Genomic DNA, 10,241 nt, shown 5'->3' on the forward strand with positions numbered 1-10,241 from the left:
TGTGCTATCTGATGCTCACGTCCGAGGGTCACTGCGGGTAATAAAAAGGTATTTATTATGTATTTTTACCTTTGTATTAATGTGGTATAACCTGACCAGGTGTGGCGAAAGTGCAAGATCCGTATTTTCACTGTGGCCCAAATGGAGGATAACAGCATACAGATGAAGAAAGATTTGGCCACCTTCCTCTACCACTTGCGTATTCAGGCCGACGTGGAGGTAGTGGAGATGGTGAGTAAGAAAGAAAACTAAACCTAATAGCAGGAAACATACAAATGTCCAATCTGATTGAATCCTCTACCTTTATACAGCATGACAGTGACATTTCAGCCTATACATATGAGCGGACACTTATGATGGAGCAGCGATCACAGATGCTGCGGCAAATGCGACTTTCGAAAACGGATAGAGAACGAGAGGTGGGAATTTTTCTGTCCATTTCATGTCCTCAGCTTCTGTAGAATTTGTGGCCAGATTTGAGTAATGGTGTCACACATGCGAGGAGATTAGGATGAAATGCAATATCCACAAAGTGTTACATTAGACCTCTGGAGTGGAAGAGAATGACATTCTAACAGTAATGTAATTCCATTGACGCTAATGTAACCATTATGCAAAAATAAAGCATTTTAACATGGAAAAGCATTTCAATCGATAAAACTGATAAAATAAAATTCCCTCCATATATTTGTTATCGCAGCTTCCGTAATGACCCGCACTACTCAGTTATCATGTAATTTCTCCCGTACGATAAACTTGGTAAAAAAAACCCCACCAGTATTGCAGTTTTATTTGCTTATTCTCCACCAGCAATCAAAAAGTGTTATGTACCCTACAGTGATGGCGATGAAAAGTACAAGTCGTCCCGCACAAATAAAAGGTGTTTTTATTGTGCAAAAGTATTAAAAAGTCGCAAACTCGTTTGACTTTCGACTTTTTACTTTTTAGGCGCATAGACTGTCGAGGCCTCATCATAAATTAAGCGCATCCTTCAGCAGTGCATAGGATATGAAGTTGTGCATCCCAAAATGGTGCCATTAAAAACTATAACTTGTCCCACAAAATACAAGGACTAATACGGTTCTATCGATGGGAAAAATAAAAAAGTTATAGCTCTTGGAGCACAAAAATGAAAAATAAAAAAATAAAATCACTTGGTTAGTGGGGGGGGGGGGGTAGTTTTGGTTAAGCAAAATCCTGTGTATGGTATGTGTTCAGTTGAAATTCATGTCAACAGGGAGGGCCCATGGGCCCATAGCCTGTACTACAGTGAAGGACTGCCGAGTGCATGTTTATTTCTTGACTGTGGCCAAAAAATGTTCATACAAGCCTGGTAGGAAGTTAATGAAGAGTTTGTGAGCCGTCTCTATTCTACTTTTAGGCCCAGTTAGTGAAGGATAGAAATTCCATGCTGCGTCTGACTAGTGTGGGCTCCGATGATGATGATGAAACAGACGCTGCCCCAGAGAGAGTACATATGACATGGACCAAAGACAAACACCAATCTGTGCGTGTAGCCCAAAGCAAGCAGATGCCCAGTTTCCAGGACTTGCTCAGCATGCGTCCGTAAGAGAATAAATACGCTTGTGCATTAGGCAGCTTTCTATGTGGATTGGTCTGATTCTCATTGATTATTTTTTATTTTTTTGCAGGGATCAATCAAATGTCCGGCGCATGCACACGGCTGTTAAATTAAATGAAGTCATTGTCAACAAATCTCATGATGCTAAACTAGTTTTGCTGAATATGCCTGGACCCCCACGCAACGCTCAGGGTGATGAAAACTGTATCCTTTGACATGAGTTCACGATGGGTAACATGCGCCTCCTTTATATAAGAACCAGTGCAGACAGAACGTGATGGAACAAATCCACTCAACAGGACAGAGTTACTATTGCAGATGTGTCAGGTGTCTGGCATACATGCCTTACACCACATTTATTAAAGGTTTTAGGCACTTTTTCTGTGGCATCCAACAAGTGGGCACAGCTTTGTAGGTAAGGGATGGATTTTAAGATGCAGCCCTGTGCCCAAATTTTGATGCGTAGTTCTGGCACAAAGTTAAGCCAACTAATATGTGGCATAAACTAGACTGGACCTTCTAAGGGACTTATCACCCAGCATCCGCCACTGATAAATGGGCTGCATTTTTAGACTGCCTAGTGAAAGTTTATACTTTCTAAATCTTACAGAATTAGTAAGGTTGGGTTCACACTTTCATGTTTTGACGTATTATATATCTGTATTAGGCCTCATGCACACGACGGTTGTGTGTTCTGCGGTCCGCAAATTGCGGATCCGTAAAACACAGATGGCATCCGTGTGCGTTCCGCAGTTTGCGGAACGACACGGACAGCCATTAATATAACTGCCTATTCTTTTCCACAAAACGGACAAGAATAGGACAGGTTATATTTTTTTTGCGGACCACGGAACGGAGCAACAGATGCGGAAAGCACAGAGTGCTGTCCGCATCTTTTGAAGTGAATGGGTCTGCATCAAAGCCGCAAATACGGCTCTGATGCGGACCAAAACAACGGTCGTGTGTATGAGGCCTAACTCGCATGGCCTGACCTTGAGTTTAACTGACCTGTACTTGCAGCATCCTTGGTCTCTATGATGCTGTCAGTTTGATCCCTATGACCATCACTTCTGTATGTACACCTCACAGAAGGGATTTTGCTCGAGTCTGCATTGGCATTATTTTCCCCAGATTTGTTTGAGTTTAAAGTATGTTTTGTTTTTATACCACCTACTGTCGGAGTGAACGTGCAACATTTGTGTGACTTTCATTTCTTAAATCTGGCCTACACCTCATTAACATAGATAGCCACACCCCCTTTTAAAACTGGCACGAATGATTTAAAAACATAAGAAGTACATTTTTGCACAATTAAACAAAAAAAAATTCATCAAAGCCCACTTTTTGCGACTTTGTAAACACAGAATCCTGGAGTGTAGGGCTTGATAAATCACCCCATTCTGTATAGCTCCATGTTGTATCAAAAAGTTAGCCAGCACATAGCTGATATGTCAGAAATGTATGCACGTAATGTGATATTACTCCAGCCCATGGTAAACAGCAGCTGGCAAGTGTATAATCTTCATCCAGATTATCAGTAATCTAATGGTTTGCATGAGATTATAAAAAGGGTCATGTAATGAGGCTAATGGCAGACACAGTCCATGAAAACTGTACTGCGCCCCATTTATCACTGCTCAGTGATTTGTATTATAGCAAACATAAGGGGCAGAATTTACCAGGATTAACTTTTTAATAATCAGCGTAAATGTAGATAAGCAGTCTAAGGGCTCTTTCACACGAGCGGATCCCATGCGTGGAATCCGCTGCGTGAAAGAGAGCCAAGCCCCGCTCCGGACAGCAGAGACATGGAGCAGTAACATGACTGATAATGCTCCGATAATGCTCTCTGTGATCTTTTTACTACAAAATCACGGGGACAACTTTATCACACTGTGATTTTGCAGTAAAAAGATCACAGAGAGGCACGGAGCATTATCAGTCATGTTACTGCTCTATGTCTCTGCTGTCCGGAACGGGGATTGGCACTCCTTCACGCAGCAGATTACCCGCACGGCATCCGCTCACGTGAACGAGCCCTAACAATGCACCAGATCAGTGGCTGACACTCTGTAAAGCCTCATTCACACAGTCGGTGTTCGGTCAGTGATTTCCATCAGTGATTTTTAGCCAAAACCAGGTGCGGCTGTAAACATAGAAATGGTGCAGATCTTTCCCTTATATCTGTGGAGGCTCCAATCCTGGTTTTGGCTCACAATCACTAATGGAAATCACTGACGTGTGAATGAGGCTTAATACATTTGGAGCTTGGCTAGACACTTTTGCCTAAGGCCTCGTTCACATATCCGTGTCTGTGAAAAAAATCTGTACGTTTTATCCATGCTTGGTCCGTGTCCGCTTTTTGCCCTGTGTGTGTATTCCACTGACACTCCTAGGCTCAAAGTTAATTTCCAAAGCATTTCCTATTAGTGGTTAGTGAAAAACGGACCAAACATAGATGCCATCCGTGGTGTCTGTTTTTTTTTTTTTTTTCATGAACCTATAGACAATAATGGGTGTGGGCCACATCACGGAAAAATGTAGTGCATGTCTCTTTAATTTATTTTCATTGACCCAGTAAAAAAAAATACTGATGTGTGAACAGACACATATAAGTCAATGGGTATGTGTGATGCCAGTGGAAAACACGGACAACATACGTCCGCATTTTGTACCAAAATCTTGTCGCAAAACGACCTATATCAATTCACAGCTCTTAACGGCCAAGCCACAACCCTTGGCTAGTGAAGCACAGTGGATTCTTTTGGTTCATTTGCTTTGTTTAAAATTCAGTGCAGCATTTTGCACCAAATATACCCAGATTTTGGCGCACAATAAGGGCTCATACAGAGGACTCGTGCCTGTGCTGCAGACCACAAATGGCAGTCCACAATGCATAGGCACTGGCCGTCTGCACTCCATATCATGGATGCAGACCCATTGACTTGAATGGGTCTGCAATCCGCAAGATACGGCAAAAGATAGGAGATGTCTTCTGATCTGTGCCTCCGCTCGGATACAACATTTCTGGTCTTTGGCCATATCTTGTGGATCGTGGACCCATTCAAGTCAATGGATGTGCATCCGTGATACGGAGTTTATGGGGCACGGGACCCTTATATTTGTCTGCATGAGCCCTAAGCCAAAATTCACGCACACCATAGTAAATGTGGGCCGATGGTTCTTGGCAAAACTCCACTGAAAATATATGCTTTCTGCACATGCGCCAATTGTGGCCCATGGCGAGTTACTACAGGGCTAGGTGTAAGGATGCTGATGCCTGTCAGTCAGGGGCAGAATACATGGAATACGGCGATGCTGAAGTGCACCGAGGGGGGTACTAGCCTTCTTATTTACATATCGAAGAAAACTCTGTATGGTGAAATGGACTTTTACTATTCAGGTATTGTTTTAATCAACACTACCAGGAACCACATGCAGTATGAAATTACACATACTACCTTTACACAAAGAACTACATTTAAAGGGTTTCTTGGGGCATGTTCTCAACATGGCTTCCAGCAACCCATCCTAGAATGTAACTAGGACAGGTTGCCTCAATTTCTGCGTCTACTTGGGGGAAGGGGGTGAGGCCTTGCCTCACTGTGCTCCAGCCTGACAGCATATCTCATGTGTGATCAGAGTTCACATAACTGTTTAGCTTTCCGTTCTTCTGATCAATCAAAAAGAAAGGGAGGGAAACTGATCCTGTTGCATAAGTTTGAGCCATTTCCGTCTGAGATTTTTTTTTTTTTTTTTTAAAGACTGATAGAAGTAGTTTTTTTTTCTCTCTAAAAAAAAAAAACTGATGGCAACTGATGCAACATGATCCGTCTTTTTTTTTTTTTTCCCTCCTGATGCATCAGAAGAACAGAAAGCTAATAACTCTCTGCAATAGGTACTATTGATGTGTTCCTCTGTCATGGCTGAGCAGCCTGACAGGAACAGGGATGAGGGGTGCGATCCCGCTCACTGTTCGGCTGCTCCCAGAGGATGGCATCTTTACTTTTGCAGAGCTGCGTTCCTGCCCTATAATGGGTAGCAATCGCCACTGCAGTTTGGAAACAAACAGCACCAGGAGGACCACATCAGGAGGGGTGAGTATAATATGCTGGCTACTGGGGGCCTTGTCCGAGATTTTTCATTATCTTGGGCAATTCTTTATTGTAAAAATTATTCCTATTCACATAATGTATATTTTTATCCCCAAATAATGTGAATCCTCCTCCCTCCAATCCCTCCACATGCTCTCTCTCCTTTTTTGACCCTATAAGGCCTCTTTCACACGGGCGTCGGTTTTTTTGCCCGGATAAGAGCCGGGTGCGTTGCGGGAAAATGCGCAATTTTTTTCTGCGCAAGTGCAAAACATTGTCATGCGTTGCACTCGCGTGAGAAAAATCGCGCATGTTTGGTGCCCAAACCCGAACTTCTTCATAGAAGTTCGGGCTTGGGATTGATGTTCTGAAGATTGTATTATTTTCCCTTATAACATGGTTATAAGGGAAAATACTGTAATAGCATTCTGAATACAGAATGCATAGTAAACCAGCGCTAGAGGGGTTAAAAAAAATAATAATAATTTAACTCACCTTAGTCCACTTGCTCGCGAAGCTGGCATCTCCTTGTGTCTCCTCTGCGCTGAAGTTGAACAGGACCTGGGGTGAGCTGCTCCATTAAATATCGGTTAAGGACCTTCGATGACGTCACTCCGGTCATCACATGGTACGTGACGTGATCTTTTACCATGGTGATTCACCATGGTAAAAGACCATGTGATGACCGGAGTGACGTCATCGAAGGTCCTTAACCGATATTTAATGGAGCAGCTCACCCCAGGTCCTGTTCAACTTCAGCGCAGAGGATACACAAGGAGATGCCAGCTTCGCGAGCAAGTGGACTAAGGTGAGTTAAATTACTGGTTTACTATGCATTCTGTATTCAGAATGCTATTATTTTCCCTTATAACCATGTTATAAGGGAAAATAATAATGATCGGGTCTCCATCCCGATCGTCTCCTAGCAACCGTGCGTGCAAATCGCACCGCATCCGTACTTGCTTGCGGATGCCATCCGATTTTCACACACCCCATTCACTTCTATGGGGCCTGCGTCACGTCAAAATCGGACAATATAGAGCATGCTGCGATTTCAACTGAACGCACAAGTGATGCGTTAAAAACATCGCTCATGTGCACAGCCCCATAGAAATGAATGGGTCAGGATTTAGTGCGGGTGCCATACGTTCGCCGCACGGATCGCACCCGCACGGAAAACTCGCCCGTGTGAAAGGGGCCTAACAGAGGAAGAAGTTTCCAGGCTTCTTTCTTCTTCTTGACCTGTAGCAGTGATCCTATTCCATCACGCCTCCTCCAGTCCCTCTCCCCGGCTGTCATCACTCACCTAACTAAAATTTTTAACCCCTCTCTCTCTCTCTTCTGGTATCTTTCCCTCCTCTTTCAAACACTATTATAACCCCACTACTAAAGAAACCATCTCTTGACCCGACCTGTGCTGTTAACTACCGACCTGTTTCTAACCTCTCCTTCATATCTAAACTCCTTGAACGTCTTGTCTACGCTCGCTTAAAGGGTTTCTACCACCAGAAATACTGTTATGTAGTTGACTGACATTAGCGATGTAAAATAAGCACTTTTATAATATGCTAATTAGCCTCTAGATGCTATGTGGGCGTAAAATCAGCACCTAGAGGTTCTGTCTACTCACGCTTTATCCCGCCCAGGTCCCCTGTTCGGCTCGCTCCCGTTCTTCTTGATTGATGCCACGGTCCACTGTATCGTTGACGAAATCCCGCTCCTGCGCAGTTTACTTCTGTCTTCGGCGCAGTGAGTGAAGGCCGCTCTCTTGATGCTGACTTCCTCACTGTGACGTAGTCGGCGCAGGCGCAGTGGGGAATCTGGCACCAGGAGCACATCATTCGCTCACTGCACCGAATACAGAAGTGAACGGCGCAGGTGCGGGATTTAGTCAACGATGAGGTGGACTGTGGCATCAATCAAGAGGCGCGGGAGCGGGCAGAACAGGGGACCTGGGCGGGATAAAGCGTGAGTGGACGGAGCCTCTATTAGCATATTATAAAAGTGCTTATTTTACAAAAACGGCTGCAGGGACAAATGTTAGAAACATACTGTTAACATTAGCACAACGCTAATGTCAGTCAGCTACATAACAGTATTTCTGGTGGTAGAAACCCTTTTAATAAGCTATCTCTCTGCAAACTCTCTACTTGACCCATTACAGTCTGCCTTCCGCCCTCTTCACTCTACAGAAACTGCCCTTACTAAAGTGTCTAACGATCTCCTAACCGCAAAAAGAAATGGTGACTATTCTCTACTGATTTTGCTGGATCTCTCTGCAGCATTTGATACCGTAGACCATAAACTCCTCCTCACCATACTCCACTCAATTGGCCTTAAGGACACTGCTCTCTCTTGGTTCTCTTCCTATCTCTCTGGCCGCTCCTTTAGTAGATCATTCGCTGGCTCTTCTTCTCCTCTTCCTCTTGATGGTGGAGTTCCTCAGGGCTCAGTACTAGGTCCTCTACTCTTCTTCCTCTATAGAGCCCCCATCAGACAGACTATCAGTAGATTTGGCTTTCGGTACCATCTCTATGCTGACGACACCCAACTATACACTTCGTCCCCTGCTTTACTCCAAAACACCAATAATTGTCTGGCAGCTGTCTCTAACATCATGTCCTCTCTGTATCTAAAACTGAACCTCTCAAAAACTGCACCACTTGTCTTTCCCCCCCATCTACTAACTTGCCTAAACTTGATATTTCAATTTCGGTTGCAGCACTATCATAACTCCTGTGCAACATGCCCGCTGTCTTGGGGCCACATTTGACTCCAATCTCTCCAATGTTCCCCATATTCAATCCCTTACACGCTCTTGTCGTCTGCACCTCAAGAATATCGCCAGAATCTGCCCTTTTCTTACGGTGGAAATGGAAAAAAAAAAACTTTTGTTGTTGCCTTGATTCTCGTCTTGACGACTGCAACGCATTACTAATCGGTCTCCCTCTCACTAAACTCTCCCCCCTTCAGTCTGTTCTAAATGCTGCAGCCAGGCTCATCTATCCATCCAACCACTACACTGATGCTACTAGCCTGTGCCAGTCACTTCACTGGTTGCCCATCCACCACAGAATACAGTTCAAACTTCTCACCCACAAAGCTCTCCACAGTGCTGCACCTCCATACATCTCCATCTACCACCCTACTTGTGCTCTCTGTTCTGTTAGCGACCTAAGATTAATAACCTCCATAATTCCTCAAACTGCGGCCCACCAGCTGTTGTAAAACTACAACTCCCACAATGCCCTGCTGTAGGCTGATAGTGCATGCTGGGAGTTGTAGTTTTGCAACAGCTGGAGGGCCACAGTTTGAGGATGCCTGCTCTAGTAGTCCCAAACCTGAAGCAGATCAGCCGGCACCACTCCTGTCTGTTCAATAAGGGCTCGAATTCTACTTATCACAATCCACTACCTTATGTGTCACCCCCCAATTCCTCATAGATTGTAAGCTCTTGCGAGCAGGGCTCTGACTCCTAGTGTTTTAGTTGCATATTATCCAGTTATTTTTGTTTTGTATATGAACTTGTGAAGCGCTGCAGAATATTGTGGCGCTATATAAATAAATGTTATTATTATTTTTCCTTAACCAAACATTTCTCCAGATATGGAGTTTCTAGAAGTCTTGACTGAAGGCCTGGAGCGTGTGTTGCTAGTGAGAGGTGGTGGAACGGAGGTCATTACCATTTATTCCTAAGACATAGGTTCCAAGGTGCATTACTCCAACTGTAGCAGAAGACAACAGAAATCTGTATGTGTGGATTGTTTTACCGAACATACACCATTCCTAGAAGTATTTCTGTGAGGGCAACGGGTTATTAGGAAACTGATTAAAACTAAAGAACAAAATCCTAAACCCTTTTTAACCATTTATAAGCCAAAAAAAGTGTTATTGAATGCACATAAATAGGTAACAAAGGGGATGAATAGAACAGCATTTCCCTATCTTGACCCAGGATTCCTCTACAGCAGCAAGCATGAAATGCTTGTACGGTATAGCAGAAAGAACCCCACTTATTTAGAGCTGTTTTCATAGGGGTGTTAGAGAAAACAGGGGTTCATTTTTGTAGGGGTACAATGAGTTGGCACGCCTTAACTCCAAACATGGCAATTCATATTACCTTGTTCAATATGCATTTTTTTCGTTTTCTGGAAGCTCCTTTCCAAATTATGGATCACTCATTTCCTCGGACTGTGGGAATGTCATTCTATAGGGAGTTTTAGAACGTTACCTTCTTTTAAAATCAGAAGTTCTTTCTCTGAGCAGAAGAATGAACTAAGAAAAAGTTTTGTATTTTCATTTGTATTGCACATTTTTATGTCTAGTGGGATAGAACAATTCGCCCAGTTTTAATTTATTGGTAGGCGCCATTCCGTGTGTTAGTTGTTTCTGTAATAATGTTAACGAGGTGTGGACATTCTCTTGTGGGAAGAAGCGCTTGTCAGTGGTATGATGCTAGGGCTCCCTCTACAACACTTACCATTGTTTGCCGTTTCGTTCATTGTTATAGGATGTTCCAAAAGCTGGAATAAAACCTTTTCTATAGAGCTGGCTGTGATTTTTAT

General features: G+C 43.6%; 1 protein-coding gene across 4 annotated transcripts in view; it reads left to right on the top strand.

Moving 5' to 3' along the window:
• The window catches only part of SLC12A6 (solute carrier family 12 member 6), a 56,119-nt gene extending 45,896 nt beyond the window's left edge, over window positions 1-10,223 (top strand). For all 4 annotated transcript variants that reach the window (XM_044274988.1, XM_044275002.1, XM_044274994.1 and 1 more), the window contains 5 exons: window positions 100-231; window positions 312-419; window positions 1,382-1,566; window positions 1,653-1,786; window positions 9,281-10,223. In XM_044274988.1, coding sequence (XP_044130923.1) covers window positions 100-231; window positions 312-419; window positions 1,382-1,566; window positions 1,653-1,786; window positions 9,281-9,372 — 651 coding nt within the window. In that variant the 3' untranslated portion in view covers window positions 9,373-10,223. The remainder of the gene's footprint in view (window positions 1-99; window positions 232-311; window positions 420-1,381; window positions 1,567-1,652; window positions 1,787-9,280) is intronic.
• Window positions 10,224-10,241: the final 18 nt, after the last annotated feature.

Source organism: Bufo gargarizans, chromosome 1 (genome assembly GCF_014858855.1).
Source record: "Bufo gargarizans isolate SCDJY-AF-19 chromosome 1, ASM1485885v1, whole genome shotgun sequence".
In the NCBI taxonomy this organism is placed as follows: Eukaryota; Metazoa; Chordata; class Amphibia; order Anura; family Bufonidae; genus Bufo; species Bufo gargarizans.